The sequence below is a fragment of the Littorina saxatilis genome, linkage group LG4, assembly GCF_037325665.1.
Source record: "Littorina saxatilis isolate snail1 linkage group LG4, US_GU_Lsax_2.0, whole genome shotgun sequence".
Taxonomy (NCBI): Eukaryota; Metazoa; Mollusca; class Gastropoda; order Littorinimorpha; family Littorinidae; genus Littorina; species Littorina saxatilis.
This window is the reverse complement of record NC_090248.1, coordinates 67085506-67104159: the sequence shown is the minus strand read 5'-3', so window position 1 is coordinate 67104159 and position 18654 is coordinate 67085506. Positions and strand designations below refer to the sequence as shown.

Sequence of the window (18654 nt, the reverse complement as noted above, 5' to 3'; positions counted from 1 at the left end):
CCTGCCGCCCTTCCTCAGCCCCCACCCCACCCCAGCACTCGTTTCTCTATATTTCTCCTCCCTCCTAGTCCCACACTGTCAGTCACTCTACCCCCCCCCCCCCCCCCCCCCCCCCCCCCCCCATAAACAGGCACAAGGAACTTAGTCGATAAATATCGACAGGGGGCCGACAAATGGTTTAAATGGGAAATGTGTGTATATGGGTGTGGGTTTGAAACAAACAAACAAACCAACCCATGTGAACCCCGGGCCGCAGGCCTTCGATGTAGTGATTGAAAAAAAAGGATGTTCTCAAATGGTTCAATTCTCATTTGGTCTGATTCTCAAATGGTACCGGTATACTCCCCCCCCCCCCCTGGCCGCAGGCATAGGAGTAAAATTTTATAGACACTGACCTTCTTCCCAGGGGTCATTGACCCAGTTTTAGCTATGAGAGGTGGTTCGCCCAGAGGCTGTAGAGTATACTGGGGCGGTCTCTTTGATGTCTTGAGAGGAAACTTGGCCAGGGTAGTACATGCACCAGAACTGGTGGACACCAAGGACAAACATGAAATCGAAGCAGTTTGCTTTCAGAGGGAACGGTCGTCAGCAACTCAAACTTCTCTGTTTTCTTTTTTTTTTAAATCTGACTTTCTTTGTGGCCCCCTGACTCCGCCCCCCTCCCTCTGTAAGGACCCCCCTCCACAAGGACCGATTTTTGTCAACATTTTAAAGGTCGCTAGAGAGGGGTTCCACTGTATGACCTAACCGCTACTGGCAGACGGCCTCAATCTTCACGCGCAAAGACGAGATTAATAGGTGCTCGGTTTTGGTATTTTGAATTACATTACATTAAACCTTTGTTGGGTTTCATGGTCATGGCAACAGCCATAATAATATTACATGATGTATAATATCATATTTCAGCATATGTGAATTACATGTCATCATACTAAACTGTCATACATTTTTATTCCTACATTATTCTGATTGATCACAACCAAACCTACTATCATTGAACACATCCAAATGCAAGCGCCTGTTCTTGACAATTTAGATCAGTGCAATTTCCTGGGTCGGGCTTTGCCACAGACACTCACGGTTTGGCCTGTAGGTAAAATGTACAATGTATTTTCTGATTTGTGCACAAAAGCTTTTTTTCTTTTTTCTTTTTTTTAACATAACAATGTTTAATGTCACTGTATGTTTAAAAGACCATGGTCATATTTGTAAAAAAATGTTAAATTAGAAAATAAATAACATTTTGGTTCATGATTTTTCCTACACCTGTGCTAAAGATAAGAAATAAAAATGTCGGGTATATAAGTCACTCAAATACAGCTAGGTATGAATGGCTCGGTTTGAGTTTGTTGCAGTTGACCCTGCACAAAGCGACATATCATGTTTTTGTTGAACAATTTTGACGTCACCCCTCCCATAGGGTGACGTATTTCACAACTTCCTGTGTTACACAAACTCTGTGATGACCAATTTTGACGTCACCCCTCCCATAGGGTGACGGATTTCACAACTTTCTACAGATGAACAATTTTGACGTCACCCCTCCCATAGGGTGACGGATGTCACAACTTCCTGTGTACACAAACTGATGACGTATTTCACAACAAAATGGCGCTGCCCATGGTCAACCTCGAAACTATCCGTATAGAATGGGGGCGTCCTCGCCCCCATAACAACCACGCCGCGTCTTTTTTTCTCGTCGGTTATCGTCTTTGGAGCCCTTCGTCTTTTATCAGTCGTGGTTTGTGTTTTTCTGTTTGTTGCTATTTACTCACTCTGGAATAACTTATACCTGTACTGCTGGTACAGTGAGACATGCAATATGTTTTGTGAAGATGCATAGATGAAGTCAGCGTGCAAGAAGAGGTTTAGTTTTTGGCACTATCGGGAGTTATAAAAGACTCAGAGATCTGGTAAGAACTGAATAGTGGAACCCCCCTTTTAAGACTTGATACAATCTGAGAAAACCAGGTCTAGGGAGTCTTAAAAAATGGGGGGTACATTTACACAGGTTCTGAACTGACGGAAAGTCTCACAAAACAAGGTCTTTAAGGGGGGGGGGGGGGTCTTTGATTGGGGGGTCTTAAAAGGGGGTTCCACTGTATATCAAACAGGGATCCCTGCTGCGCGCATGCTCTACTATGATGTCTCTGTAAGTTTCTCAGTCTCTGTCTCTCCGTCTGTCTGTCCGGCTTTCATAGTCATGTTTATCATGCGTTCACACTCACAAGTGCACAAACACACACGCACATACATACACTGACACACGCACACACACACACGTGACACACACACACACGCACGCACACACACACTCATACTCACACACCGGCACATACACTGACACGCACACACACACACACACACGCAGACACACATACTGACACTCACCGTGACTTTAATAAGCCATCACGCACACTAACTGACCCTGAAATACTTACACTGAGCATAGATGTGTACTGACATCTATGCACTGAGTCACTCACTCTTCTCACCTTAGTGGTGGCCCTACTTACCACACATACACAGGCTTAGCATTGCAAATCAACACTGAGTGCATTAGTCATACAAGAAGCAGTTAGTTAACAATCACCACACCGAACAAAAAAACACCCTTCGATAGTACTGACGATCGACCTTGAGTACTTTACATTCATGGGGTCAAATTTGTCCAACCAATTTTTTTAATTTAAACTTAGAAATTTGATTCATCCTGAAATGTTTCCCATCTCATTTAAGGGACGTAACCACTCGGTACACGTTTTCGAAGAAATCGAATTTTGGGGTGAAATCTATTAAATTTCACATGCAAGAACTGAACTGACATGCTTTTCGTCCTTCAATAAGCTCACTTCTTTATTTTGACCAGGAAACAACAGTCTCGAGTACACATCGAGGCAGAAAGCTGACATCGTTACACCGGTATTCACCGTTTTCTTCTCCTCCTCCTCCCTTTTCTCCTCCTCCTCCCTTTTCTCCTCCAGTCCTCCCTTTTCTCCTCCTCAGTCTTTTCTCTGCTCCTCTTCCGCCATTTTATCTAAAACGTCCTCCTTCTAATTCTTCTTTTCCTTTCCTCCTTATTTCCCGTCTTCCTTCCTCTCTCAATATTCCTTGCCCTCCTAGCTCCTCCTGTTTCTGTTGTAAGTCCTCCATCTTCTTTTCCTTTCCTCTTCGTGTTTCTTTTCAAGATTTCTTTCTTTCGTCCTCCTTCCTCACATCCTTCTCCATCTCCTCCTTCCTCACATCCTTCTCCATCTCCTCCTTCCTCACATCCTTCTCCATCTCCTCCTTCCTCACATCCTTCTCCATCTCCTCCTTCCTCACATCCTTCTCCATCTCCTCCTTCCTCACATCCTTCTCCATCTCCTCCTTCCTCACATCCTTCTCCATCTCCTCCTTCCTCACATCCTTCTCCATCTCCTCCTTCCTCACATCCTTCTCCATCTCCTCCTTCCTCACATCCTTCTCCATCTCCTCCTTCCTCACATCCTTCTCCATCTCCTCCTTCCTCACATCCTTCTCCATCTCCTCCTTCCTCACATCCTTCTCCATCTCCTCCTTCCTCACATCCTTCTCCATCTCCTCCTTCCTCACATCCTTCTCCATCTCCTCCTTCCTCACATCCTTCTCCATCTCCTCCTTCCTCACATCCTTCTCCATCTCCTCCTTCCTCACATCCTTCTCCATCTCCTCCTTCCTCACATCCTTCTCCATCTCCTCCTTCCTCACATCCTTCTCCATCTCCTCCTTCCTCACATCCTTCTCCATCTCCTCCTTCCTCACATCCTTCTCCATATCCTCCTTCCTCACATCCTTCTCCATCTCCTCCTTCCTCACATCCTTCTCCATCTCCTCCTTCCTCACATCCTTCTCCATCTCCTCCTTCCTCACATCCTTCTCCATCTCCTCCTTCCTCACATCCTTCTCCATCTCCTCCTTCCTTTCCTCGTTTGTCTCCGTCTCCTTCCTCTTCCGTTTCCTCCCAAACTTGAATTTCGTCGGTACAGGCCTGACAACGACATTGACCGAACACCACCACTGGGCACCAGACTCTCACATTTTACAAATTAGTCATCCCAAGACTTGAAACTAACCGCTGAAACATAAGACTCGTGTGAGCAAGGGTCGTGTGTCGTTTTAACGACGGACTCGGGAGTGACACCATTGGATGGCCAGTGTTGCGTGGGGATAGCGATAGTCGGTCAGTTGGTCACAGTCTGCCCTTTTGTCAATGACTACGCAAGCCGGCGGACACCGGTGTCACGATTTCATCTTTCGCCTGTGTACATATTTCCCCCTCGACATATAGCCTACTCAAGACTGAAATGTTGTTTCCTGGTAAAATTAAGAAGTAAAATTATTTATGGACAAAAAGCATGTCAGTTTCTTGCATGTGAAGAAAATTGGTGGTAAAATTTAATAGAGTTTCACCCCCAAAATCGAATTCTTCGAAAACGTGTAGGCTACTGATTGAGTGGTTACGTCCCTTGAGTAAGAAGGAAAACATTTTAGGATGAATCAAATTTCTAAGTCAAATAAAACAAATTGGTTGGACAAATTTGGCCCCATGAATGTAAGGTACACAAGGTCGCTCATCAGTACTGTCGAAGGGTGTTTTTTTGTTCAGTGTAGAGTTTATACTAGATCAACGAGGCCGAGAAGCGAAATATCAACACAGCGAAAGATGAAAACGTCACACCGGCAGACCAGGCAACAGGCGCACGACAGACTCAGGGGGGAAAGGATTAAAATCATCGTGATTATTTATGAAGGAGTAATGTGACTTTGCATGGTACACTGACCATGAAATCTCAGATCAGCAAAAATAAAAAATAAATTTAAAATAAATTCAAAAAAGACGTAAAGAAGACTTGACTGACATTGACGTAACGCACGCGGCGCGCACTGGCACACGATTTCTGACTCTCAGTGTCGATGCCTATCTCTTGCTACCCCCCCCCCCCCCCCCCCCCCCCCCCCCCCCCATTCCACCCACCCAGCCTCTTACTCTCTTCCTATCTCCACACAGGACATTGCCAGATCAAATCTTACGAACCCCCCACCCCGAACAGAATTCTCCACAATTCACAGGTTCAATCAGGTTCAAATGTACATGTATATACGAAGAATCTTTCAGCGTCGAGCGCCTTTACTCCACAATTCACAGGTTTAATCCGGTTAACATGCACATATATAAGGAATCTTTCAGCGTCGAGCGCCTGTGCTTGGTCACACCCATAAGCTGTCGTCCTGACGAGGTCTTTGACCTTTGACCCTTTCACCCCCCCCCTCCTCCCACCTTACCTTCACACTCACTTCCACCGAACTCACCTACCCACCTCACTCAGTCCATACATTGAACTCACCTACCCACCTTACTCAGTCCATACATTCCACAGGTGACACCCCACCCACCTTTCAATCCGTTCCCCTCTAGTTCACCCGCATTCCAGAGAGACTTATGAAGTAATACCTACTATTTACCTGCCATAATACAGTGTAAACGCTTTAGCTTGCAGCCACTCGACAGCGGAGGGGAATACAGTTATTGGGCTGAAGTCAAAACCACTGCGTGACACCGACAGTGTCAGGGAAAGACGTATTGTTGGGTGGTAGCTGTTAACCCGTGATTTGAAGGCTGGCTTGATTTTTCTGTACCGTCTCGGGAAGTGCATGGTTATTTCTTGGTGTAGGCAATAAGTAAATAGATCGACATCTGTAAATTGTACATGTGCTTGTATGTACCGTAAACCGAACCTATTTTCTTCCTGCCTAAACTGTGGGGTTTTGTGTGTGGGGTTTTGTGTGTGGTTTTTTTCTGCCGTTGACCTTATTTTTTTTAGTGTGGGTAAAATCAAACTGAAATTTTGAGAAATGGTTGTGAAGAACAAAAAACAACAACAAAAACACACACACACAAAAACCAACAAACAACGACAAGGGTAAACGTCACAGTACTAAAATCAAATATTGTAATTGGAATTATTGTTGGAATAACCGCAAAGCCTGATTGCATGGCTACACGGTTACTTCGCTGATGAAAGAATCAAGCTTTTGTCCGTTCGCACACTCCTTCCCGTCTGAACCGTTCGGCTCACCCTCTCAGATGTGGCCAGGCTTTACACGGGATAAGACCATCCCTCCCCTTGGTCACACACCAACAATCAACAGTTGGATCCACCCTCTCAGAGGTGGCCAGGCTTTACACGGGATAAGACCATCCCTCCCCTTGGTCACACACCAACAATCAATAGTTAGATCCACCCTCTCAGATGTGGCCAGGCTTTACACGGGATAAGACCATCCCTCCCCTTGGTCACACACCAACAATCAACAGTTGGATCCACCCTCTCAGAGGTGGCCAGGCTTTACACGGGATAAGACCATCCCTCCCCTTGGTCACACACCAACAATCAATAGTTAGATCCACCCTCTCAGATGTGGCCAGGCTTTACACGGGATAAGACCATCCCTCCCCTTGGTCACACACCAACAATCAACAGTTGGATCCACCCTCTCAGAGGTGGCCAGGCTTTACACGGGATAAGACCATCCCTCCCCTTGGTCACACACCAACAATCAATAGTTAGATCCACCCTCTCAGATGTGGCCAGGCTTTACACGGGATAAGACCATCCCTCCCCTTGGTCACACACCAACAATCAACAGTTGGATCCACCCTCTCAGAGGTGGCCAGGCTTTACACGGGATAAGACCATCCCTCCCCTTGGTCACACACCAACAATCAATAGTTAGATCCACCCTCTCAGATGTGGCCAGGCTTTACACGGGATAAGACCATCCCTCCGCTTGGTCACACACCAACAATCACCAGTTGGATCCACCCTCTCAGATGTGGCCAGGCTTTACACGGGATAAGACCATCCCTCCGCTTGGTCACACACCAACAATCACCAGTTGGATCCACCCTCTCAGATGTGGCCAGGCTTTACACGGGATAAGACCATCCCTCCCCTTGGTCACACACCAACAATCAACAGTTGGGTCCACCCTCTCAGATGTGGCCAGGCTTTACACGGGATAAGACCATCCCTCCCCTTGGTCACACACCAACAATCAACAGTTGGGTCCACCCTCTCAGATGTGGCCAGGCTTTACACGGGATAAGACCATCCCTCCGCTTGGTCACACACCAACAATCACCAGTTGGATCCACCCTCTCAGATGTGGCCAGGCTTTACACGGGATAAGACCATCCCTCCGCTTGCAGGTCACACACCAACAATCACCAGTTGGATCCACCCTCTCAGATATGGCCATGCTTTAACATGGGATAAGACCATCCCTCCGCTTGGTCACACACCAACAATCAACAGTTGGGTCCACCATCTCAGATGTGGCCAGGCTTTATACACGGGATAAGATCATCCCTCCCCTTGGTCACACACCAACAATCACCAGTTGGGTCCATAGCCACCATCTCAGATGTGGCCAGGCTTTACACGGGATAAGACCATCCCTCCGCTTGGTCACACACCAACAATCACCAGTTGGATCCACCCTCTCAGATGTGGCCAGGCTTTACACGGGATAAGACCATCCCTCCCCTTGGTCACACACCAACAATCAACAGTTGGGTCCACCCTCTCAGATATGGCCAGGCTTTACACGGGATAAGACCATCCCTCCCCTTGGTCACACACCAACAATCAACAGTTGGATCCACCCTCTCAGATGTGGCCAGGCTTTACACGGGATAAGACCATCCCTCCCCTTGGTCACACACCAACTATCAACAGTTGGGTCCACCCTCTCAGATGTGGCCAGGCTTTACACGGGATAAGACCATCCCTCCCCTTGGTCACACACCAACTATCAACAGTTGGGTCCACCCTCTCAGATGTGGCCAGGCTTTACACGGGATAAGACCATCCCTCCCCTTGGTCACACACCAACTATCAACAGTTGGGTCCACCCTCTCAGATGTGGCCAGGCTTTACACGGGATAAGACCATCCCTCCCCTTGGTCACACACCAACTATCAACAGTTGGGTCCACCCTCTCAGATGTGGCCAGGCTTTACACGGGATAAGACCATCCCTCCCCTTGGTCACACACCAACTATCAACAGTTGGGTCCACCCTCTCAGATGTGGCCAGGCTTTACACGGGATAAGACCATCCCTCCCCTTGGTCACACACCAACTATCAACAGTTGGGTCCACCCTCTCAGATGTGGCCAGGCTTTACACGGGATAAGATCATCCCTCCGCTTGGTCACACACCAACAATCAACAGTTGGATCCACCCTCTCAGATGTGGCCAGGCTTTACACGTCAATCACACCACTGAGGGTGTGGGGGTGGGGGGGTGGGGGCGGGGTCTCAATGCAAAGCTTTCAGAACTTATTTGGTTCAAAACAAATAAAAGCAGGAACCGCTCTACACGCAACCATATTCAACGCAGTCACGAACATCAAACTACATAACATTTACGATCAACGAGATTCCAGCTTCCAGCTAAACTGTTGGAATGGCTTTGTCTGGAGCGGTTAATGACCTGGTTTGGCTAAGACAGAACATAACTCCTAGCACACACAACACACACACACGCTCGCGCGAGCAAACAAACAAACATCATAGTAAAACCTGTATATTTAACGACAGACCATACACACATTTGTTTATTTCAGACTTAATAAAATGAAATTCGGACAGATTAATTACAGCTGCAAACATTATGTACTCGCAGGCTCCAACACTAACATAAACGTTGGAAGGTAAGACAGTGGCCTCCAGGCTTTGTTCACATTGGAAGGAAAGAAGCTTACGACAGTGTGCATGGGACAATGCCACAGCCTGCAGAGAACGGAAAACACGACGGGCGCTCTATTCATGTATTGGTACCACAGACATCTCGACACCTGTATTTACATATCAAAGTCTTCTATAGCTCTTTTACTGCTGATTTCATGTGGTTGCATTAATTAGCATGTGTGTGTGTGTGTGTGTGTGTGTGTGTGTGTGTGTGTGTGCGCGCGTTATTAATGTTGTTGTTCTTGTTTCATAATGTCTCGTCTTGTGTTGTAGGGTGTGGTGTTGTGCGGTCGTGTCTTGTGTTGTGTTGTGTTGTATGGTGTGGTGTTGTGCGGTCGTGTCTTGTGTTGTGTTGAAGTTTTAGAAAGATATACATACACACAGAGAAAATTGTAGTCGTTTGTGAAATATGTCGTGTCGTGTTGTGTTGTGTTGTCGAGTCGTGGCAATGTCAAGTCGTGTCGTGTCGTGTCGTGTCGAGTCGCGCCAGTGTCAAGTCGTGTTGTGTTGTTTGTGCGGCGTGGTGTGGACAAGATATTATTGTTCAAGTCCCTTGGACTTGTAACGATTACATTCGCCAGAATATATCTTAATCTACAACAAAGCTTCTTCGCGAATAAATCTTGAACTCGGAGACGGCCTGCGTGGCGCCTGTGACTATGCATGCCAATAAAATCCAAGTAGCGATCAAGACATCCGTGGTAAGCTCTCTAGTCACAACAAGGGAAGACATACAAAAGCAAATAGTACAAAGACAACGCACTAAGTTGTTGGTTTGTTTGTTTGTTTGTTTGTTTAACGCCCAGCCGACCACGAAGGGCCATATCAGGGCGATGCTGCTTTGACATATAACGTGCGCCACACACAAGACAGAAGTCGCAGCACAGGCTTCATGACTCTCACCCAGTCACATTATTCTGACACCGGACCAACCAGTCCGAGTACTAACCCCATAATGCCAGACGCCAGGCGGAGCAGCCACTAGATTGCCAATTTTAAAGTCTTAGATATGACCCGGCCTGGGTTCGAACCCACGACCTCCCGATCACGGGGCGGACGCCTTACCACTAGGGACCACTAGGCCAACCGTGCCGGTTTTACAACGCACTAAGTGCACGCTTGAACTACTGTACTGTATATAGTTACGAGTAAAGTGCCGAGGACTGAGAACAGACGTTGCATGACGGCAGCAGTCACCTAGTCCAGGTGAGATAAGTGCAGGTAAACACAGGTAGTAGTACTACAAGGTAAACACCGGGTTTGACTGCAGAAGGCAGCAACTGAGGAGACAGTTTGTTCAAACAAAACCCTCAAGTTTGAAAAGAGCACTGAGTTATCAAACACAGTGGAAAAGCGACAGGGTAGAACGAAGACCGCTGAGTAGTAGTTGAATGTGTGCCCCCTCTGAAAGCGACAGGGTAGAACGAAGACCGCTGAGTAGTAGTTGAATGTGTGCCCCCTCTGAAAGCGACAGGGTAGAACGAAGACCGCTGAGTAGTAGTTGAATGTGTGCCCCCTCTGAAAGCGACAGCTAGGGTAGAACGAAGACCGCTGAGTCGGAGTTGAATGTGTGCCCCCTCTGAAAGCGACAGGGTAGAACGAAGACCGCTGAGTCGGAGTTGAATGTGTGCCCCCTCTGAAAGCGACAGGGTAGAACGAAGACCGCTGAGTCGGAGTTGAATGTGTGCCCCCTCTGAAAGCGACAGGGTAGAACGAAGACCGCTGAGTCGGAGTTGAATGTGTGCCCCCTCTGAAAGCGACAGGGTAGAACGAAGACCGCTGAGTCGGAGTTGAATGTGTGCCCCCTCTGAAAGCGAATGTAAATTGCAGGCCTACTTTGCTCTTTTTGGCCACGGCAATGATTACTTGAAGACACCATAATATATATAAATATATATATGCGATTTTCACCTTGGGATTATCAAGCCCATTCGTTACTGTCTTCGAGGAAGAAGCGTAAATAAAAGCTAGCTGGTGCACCGAGAATCTTTGTCTGGGCAGAATACCTTAAAAGTTGGAATAATGAAACTTTTCAAACACTAATCTATAAGGTATTCCTGTTAATTAATGTAGTTATTCCAAACCTAAAACCAAAGTGTGCACCTGTTCGGGAGATGTGAGATTAGTAGTAAACTTCAGTTAAGTCCCCCAAATTTGAAGGGAGGATGCATGTGATGGTGGTACTGAATAGGTAGATGGTCCTTACCTGAACCGAAAGAGACCTTCAACAAAGATAAAATGCACACATGTGTTTTGCGTTAAAGCCATATGTACTCGATGACTATACACGCTAATTGCTTTACCAACAGCTGGAGACAGACTAAATTAAGTTCCCTGCAAAATATTGTGGTCTAGGACCCCTTAAATGTTGAGATATTTGAATTTTCATTTTGATCTGGATCGTCCTATTTATAGATTTGGCAACACATGTAACGTTGATGCAAGGGAGAGAACACCGCGGCTTTGTTGACATCCTCACTTTTTCAGAGGCTAAAACAAGCTGTAATGCATACATGTATTATGGTCCGCGCATGGTGACGTATCGTCATTATATGGTCTTATGGTGCGTTTGACATCGATTGTGGGCAAACTACACTTTGTAAACACGGGAGTGCGTTAGTATGCCTTTAACATCATGGCTAACATTACTGCCGATCTGTATTCAGGCATGAAAACTGAAGAAAAAAAAAATACTGAAAACAAAATTCGAAGGCGCGTAGCGCCAAGTTTCGCAGGCGCGTAGCGCCAAGTTTCGCAGGCGCGAAGCGCCAAGACTTTTAGGGGGGTCCGGGGGCATGCCCCCCCCGGAATTGTTTTTTTTCAAGGGTGCAATTTGGTGCAATCTGGGGCTATCTGAGCCTTAAAATTGGATTCAAACATGGCCCCAAAACTATTTTACTATAACTATGATTAGGGAAAAAAAAAAAAAAAAATTTTAAAAATTTTTTTAGAAAAGGAAAAATACGGGGAAAAAAAAAAAAAAAAATACGGTTTATTTTTTTCAAAAATACGGAGAATTTTCATGCCTGTGTATTGTACTGAGAGAGAGAAACCCCTCACGACGAGGACCTCATTTACAGACAAGTGCGGTATCAACTAGAGAATGCACTCCCTTCCTGTGTTGAAAACACGAGAACAACTTTGGTTCAGTGTTAATTGTGTTAACAAACATATAGCATGTTTCAGCAAACAGACAGCCCTCATAAATTACTCACGGTAAATGTTCAAGCGGGTGTTCTTAAAGGTGGTCGTCTACATTTTTTTTTTTTTTTTAATAATCTTATGGTTAGATTTTGCTAAAAAGTTATGTCAGATGATGAATGAACCATGGGGAAAAAAGTTAAAGAAAAAAAATATATGTAAAAAAAGATTTTATTTTTGGGTAGCGTGACTCACGCTTCCAATATTTTGTTTTCTGTTTGCTGAGAACATGTGCTTTGCCTAAAAATACTGACCAATCAAATTCATGTCACTATGCTTAAAGCCACGCCCAAAACAAGTGCAGCAACAGTTTGACACTGGAGCGCTATCTACGCTTTTTTTTAAACGCACGAAATGCACGGGATTTGAGAGGAGTTTTGCGCTTGGCATTTTCCAAATAAGGATATCCTACTATGAGTACTACGCTGGAATACTACAATGAATTTTCAAACGGCAACACTGGCTTCGTCTTTCCTGATCGAAAGGGGGTGTATTGTTGATAATTGTAGATAATAGACTCTGCATTTTAATGGTCAAATGGCGATTTCGGTATAAACATGTAGACAAGGACCTTTAAGAGGATATACTCGCGTAGCAACTCCGCTCCAGTCACAGTTTCCCCCGTAGCTCACAATGATCGAGTCGCTAGATATAATGATGTTATCAGCAGTGAGATATAATTATGTTTTCTCATAAAATTCAAGTGTGGCCGTCCCCCACCCCACTGCAGACCAAGCTCCGTGGCAGTCGACTGGAGTTAGAGAAGACGACGACCTTCATCTCCCGAGCTGGACTGAATGTGTAGCGCCAGCGAACGCCAAGAAGATTATACATTTCAACTGATTTCTTTTAAACTACGCAATTTGTTCTGCTTCTCAACAGACAGTGCAATGCGTAGTATGATTTTTATTTTGATACCTGAGACCTGTCGCCATCGTCATCACATGTCATGTCAGTCATTTTACCTGGAGAAAATTGAAGGCTGGAAAATAATACCTGCAGACAGGGAAAGAAACTTCGCCACGCAATTGCTTAAAGAGACCATTCATCCTTTCCGGCTGCGCAGAATATCTCGTACATCACCGTGGATAGACTCGGGCTTTTTACTTTGAATAGGGTCAGAGCATCCCTCCACTTGGACATTGACATAGTGTGTTATATATATTTTATCCAGATTCTACAACTTAATTGGACATTGACATGGTGTGTTATATATATTATATCCAGACTCTGACAACTTGGACATTGACATAGTGTGTTATATATTATATCCAGAGTCTACAACTTGGACATTGACATAGTATGTTATATATATTATATCCAGAGTCTACAACTTGGACATTGACATTGTATGTTATATATATTATATCCAGAGTCTACAACTTGGACATTGACAGTGTGTTATATATATTATATCCAGACTCTAACTCTTGGACATTGACATAGTGTGTTTTATATATTATATCCAGACTCTACAACTTAGACATTGACATAGTGTGTTATATATATTATATCCAGACTCTACAACTTGGATATTGACATAGTATGTTATATATATTATATCCAGAGTCTACAACTTGGACATTATTATATCCAGAGTCTACAACTTGGACATTGACATAGTATGTTATATATATATTATATCCAGAGTCTACAACTTGGACATTGACATAGTATGTTATATATATATTATATCCAGAGTCTACAACTTGGACATTGACATAGTATGTTATATATATTATATCCAGAGTCTACAACTTGGACATTGACACAGTATGTTATATATTAATTATATCCAGACTCTACAACTTGGCTGCTTCCCTCCCATGCCCCATGCCGTGTGTGTGTGTGTGTGTGTGTGTGTGTGTGTGTGTGTGTGTGTGTGTGTGTGTGTGTGTGTGTGTGTGTGTGTGTGTGTGTGTGTGTGTGTGTGTGTGTGTGTGTGTGTGTGTGTGTGTGTGTGTGTGTGTGTGTGTGTGTGTGTGTGTGTGTGTGTGTGTGTGTGAGTGAGTGTGTGTGTTCTGAATCAACCAAGCACAGGCGTCAGTCAGTTACGAAATGAATTCAACAAAATCCCGACATTGCATAAAAAGCTGCCAGTCTGCATTTTCAATTTTTAATCCAAATTGAAGGGTGGCCTTCTCCGGCATGTACAGGTATGGACGCATCTATTCATATTTGGGTTTGTTACAACGCATTATCAAGATGTGTCCCTAATTTGCCACTGCATACACTGAAGACGTTAAATCTTAATTTCATCGTCATTCCATCTGCACGGGAAGTCTTTAATTTTAAGGTATCTTTAAATTATATAGCATTATTTTGACCTTAAAAGCACCTGTATAAAGCAATTGTAAATACAAAACCACACTTAGTAAAAGCTGTTGGCTTGGTGGGTGGTCCCACGTGTTTCTATTGTACGACAGTGGAACCCCCATTTTAAGACCCCCCAATTTAAGACTCCCTCCTTTTTAAGACTCCCTCCTTTTTAAGACCCTGTGGTCTCAGACTTTCTGTTCATAACCTCTGTAAACTTCATTACCCTCATTTTAAGACTCCCTCCTTTTTAAGACCTGATTTTCTCAGGTTTTTGGAGGTCTTAAAAGGGGGTAGGTTCCACTGTATATATCACTACATTTCCTGGTTACATTTGGTTTAAACCAGTTAACGTATCTTTAAAGACACACATCATTCACTCTCCGGCTGACAGAGAAAATGTCAGAGCGTTCTCTGTTAGCTTGAGTTTAGACGGCTGACCTTGACTGGCGCTGTGCAATTAGTGAAAGCGGGCTGCTCTTTGAAGGCGTTGTGTCGCGGCGGTGTAAACACAGGTAGATACGTAGATGCACGCGCGGCTTAGTAACACATACAGACGCAGCGCCGGCGAAGACAAATACAAGAATCCAACTACAAAATGTTGTCATCTGATTCTTGATTTTGAAACTGACATGACAGGCACGAATACAAGAATTCAAACTAAACAAATCTTGCGTTTTTATGTTTATTTTTAGGAATGCTTGCACTCAACCTGTTTCGGATTTTGCTGTTGTTGTTTGTTTTGTGTTGTTGTTGTTGTTGTTGTTTTGCACACATATACAACCAAGAACGTCACTGAAATAGGCTACATGCAAAGAAAAAGTGAAGCTCCACAAAACAGAATCTGACATTGACCAAGGTATGACGGATTGGTCCATTTTTCTAAAAAGATAGATACACACAACACCAATTAACCAACCAATAAGTCAATCATTAAATCAATTCATCCGTTCACCCATCAGCCGTCTATCAGTTGAGGCTTTTGAATTTGTTACGCAAAAAGAATGTGTTTAACTGCTATAAGGTATTGGTATCAACTTCATTCCACGCGCTTTAAATGTCCTCCCGGCAAATAAATCAGTCTTCGCAATACTGAAGTTCTTTCTAACAGGGTGTATTTGGAACATGAACTTTTATTTGAAGTGTGGACGCGTTTAGAATTGCGGTTTGGACGTCATTGCATGGCGTGAAGGCTGGCAATATATCTAGACGCTACGCGCGAGTCAGTGCAAGTATCAGTTCTGCAAATTTTTTGTTAACTCCATCCTCTTATTAAATGACGGTCCTTGTTTTTGAAGACGGGTTTGAAAACTGAAGGCAACATCACATGTCTGTATGCTTTCAATGAACGTCACATGTGCTAAAGGTTTTTTCGACTAACTTACTAACAAACAACAACACACAAATAAAATACAAAGACAGCTAGGTCGACGTTCTGTAGAACATTTCGTTTTGTCTATAACTAAGCGTTCCATTAACGAAATGTTCTTGTGTTTTGTTTATTCTTAACTAATAAACTAACTATAACTAACCAACAACAACAACGTCAAATGAAATACAAAGACCACTAGCGGGTCGACGTTATGTTGAACATTTCGTTCTGTCAATAATTAAACGTTCCATTAAGAACAAAAAAATGTGTTTTGTTTATTCCCAACTAACTAACTAACTAAGTAACTAACTAACTGTTTCAGGTCATGTTGATATAGTGTGTCAGTTCTGGCGAAGCTGAGCGCCCAGTCACAGGTCTACCCTCTTTTCGGAGTCTCGGTGGTGGCACGCCAGGAAGAACCTCCTCGGCCCTGACAGAAAGTGATCTGAAGCAATGTGGGTCATGCACCCTTAACTTTCTGCTGGCTACACTCAACAGCTGCTGCAGTCACAACTTGAAAACAGATTGAACTACTGCTCTTTCCGCCCTCTCAAAACATCACCTAACTGCCAAAACACCCCACACCATCCTCAGTCCCCCGCCTTCTTCCTCCCCGGCTCCCCCTCTATCTCCGACTCCCATCTTCTCCCCGACCCCCTCCCCACACTTCCATCCCAACCCCGACCGTCTCCAATTAATTCCCAGAGTCCTGACTTTTACCCCGTTAATTTTCTGTCCACCTGGCCTCACGGCGGTTCATCCTGCTGTGATTTCCACAGCTGTAAGGGTCTAATTGGTGATTTAAAAAAAAAGTGTTTGTTTATTTGTTCGTTGTTTCATTTCTGTCGTCGACCAAGTTGGGAAAAGCAGTCTCGCTGTCACGTTTCAATATATCACTTAAGGTGATTATGAACCGGTTAATTACTACTAATTAACTAACCACACCACGATCCACTCTCGCAGTCATACAATTAAATAGAGTCAACAAAAGTATAAGTTTCAGACGCCTGTTTATGTATAAACTCTCCACCTCCCTCGAGCCTTCACTCAAAATATGTTCCTTTTACGTTCTCAACACGTAAAAAAAACCAGTGTTCACTGACAAAATGCCAGTAGTATATAGAAAATTATAGTAACACGCTGAACCCGTGTAAATATAGTTAAATGCGAATGTTCTGTTCGAAAAGCTCTAGTTCGTGCAGGTGTCACACACCCCACGTTGTCACTACTCCAATGAAATCACAGATACGAAAAGACAACGGTGGTCAACGGGGTGCGTACGACATGGTGCACTTAGCTTTATCTCTGCTGCTGCTGCTTAGCCGGTATGCTGGTTAGTCGGTTCGCTGGTTAGCCGGTTCGCTGGTTAGCCGGTCCGCTGGTTAGCCGGTCCGCTGGTTAGCCGGTCTCCTGGTTAGCCGGTCTCCTGGTTAGCGTAGCTTCAACAGGTCCCGCCAAAGTCAGCCGTGCAGATGTTACAGGAACGTAACGAAACGAAACGAAACGAACGAAGGCTGCAAACAGAAAGCATCGGTGCACTAAACATGTCAGCTACCCCTCACCCACCACCTTTAAACATGTCATCTTTAAATATCTCATCGAGCACGTGGGCCTGCACAAAACGGACTTTTTACAACAACAAAACAGTCATTTTCCGTCCTTCTCTCCCTATCTGCAAAAACCATATACAGATTAGTATTTTAGCGTCACAGAGAGTAAATTATGCGCTAACCTGGAAAGAACAACAGAGAGTATTTCATTCCACAACACAGACTCATCAACAGCGTTAAATAATGATTTATTACCTCAAAAGCCTATGATTGTACTCTCAATGGAAGCAAAGTCCGCCTCCTCCCTGGAACAGCCTCTGTTCGTCAACAGTGACCAAAAACGTCCAGAACCCCTTGTCGAATCCTTATGCGAAAGCCATCGCCGACGAAGGAAAGTTGACGACTTGTCCTCAGCAAAATACGTGGCAGTGAGGAGGAAATAACTAGTGGAAGTTCCCCTAGAGTGCCGAATATAATACTCGGTGAAAAACCATCATACTCTAGAAACTGTGTATTAGATCCTTCCCCTTCTGCCGCTGGGTGTCAAGTGTGTCGTCCCGAGTCTCTGACAGACCACCTAGCCCAAAATACACGCGACTGCCCTTGTCACCAAACCAGTCCAGCTATACACAATTCTGCCTCCCAAGCAGAAAAAAGACACGAGAAACTCAATCCCTGAAAATCCCGTGCGCGCTGTCAGCGAAAATCCGTCAGCCCTATGACAGCAGAAACCTCCACTGTGAAACTCGTGCGCTACAAAACATCCGTGCTGATTGAGCACTGTCAGCAAACTCTGCTGTAGCCCAATATCACGTACAGGCGCTTTCTATCATAATCGACCAAGAACAGGCACTCCACTGAGTGACACTTTCTTGGTCTCTGTCACCCGATCGTGACACACCTCCCCTCTTCAAGACGAAACCTCGGTTTCGCTCACAGTCATGTTCTCCTCTACAGCCCGAGAGAGAAAGTCAGCTCCAACATTGTTGGCGCCCGGAATGACGCGTACCGTGAATTGGTACGGTTGGAGAATCAACGCCCAGCGCATAAGTCTGGCGTTTGCCAACCTTGCAACCTGAAGATATTGCAGAGGTTGATGGTCTGTTTCCAGACAGAAAGGTCGTCCTCAAGAACGAGCAACCCCTCGTTTCACCCCTGGGCCCGTATGCTTATGGGGGAAGTTCGCGACAACTCCCGAAGTTTTGAGTGACATCGGAAGTACTTGCCTCACTTTCGTATGCATGGGCCGGAAAAAGGGTTTACCTCGAAGCAAAGCGAGGAAGTAACTCAGGGTATTTTGCGACTACTTCTAAAGTTTTGAGTGACATCGGAAGTACATCCTCACTTTCGCATGCATGGGACGAAAAAAGAGTTTACTTTGGAAGCTAACGAGGAAGTAAATGAGGGTAAATGTACTACAGCCAGACCCAGTAGTAAAC

At 44.9% G+C, this 18654-nt stretch overlaps 1 protein-coding gene across 1 annotated transcript; it reads right to left on the bottom strand.

Annotated features, from left to right (window-relative positions):
• Positions 1 to 3183: 3183 nt before the first annotated feature.
• On the bottom strand, positions 3184 to 12937 carry LOC138963699 (high mobility group nucleosome-binding domain-containing protein 5-like). Its single transcript, XM_070335546.1, has 2 exons — positions 12896 to 12937; positions 3184 to 4038 (listed from the first exon to the last, which is right to left on the bottom strand). The coding sequence occupies exons 1-2, from the start codon at positions 12935 to 12937 to the stop codon at positions 3184 to 3186; spliced, it is 897 nt and encodes a 298-aa protein (XP_070191647.1).
• Positions 12938 to 18654: the final 5717 nt, after the last annotated feature.

Excerpts from the sequence above, each read along its gene's own strand:
- LOC138963699 (XM_070335546.1), bottom strand. The coding sequence starts at position 12,937 with ATGACTGACATGACATGTGATGACGATGGCGACAGGTCTCAG. Across the intron at positions 4,039-12,895 it reads ACGATGGCGACAGGTCTCAG|TGGTGGTGTTCGGTCAATGT; the intron begins GTATCAAAATAA and ends TCTGGTGCCCAG.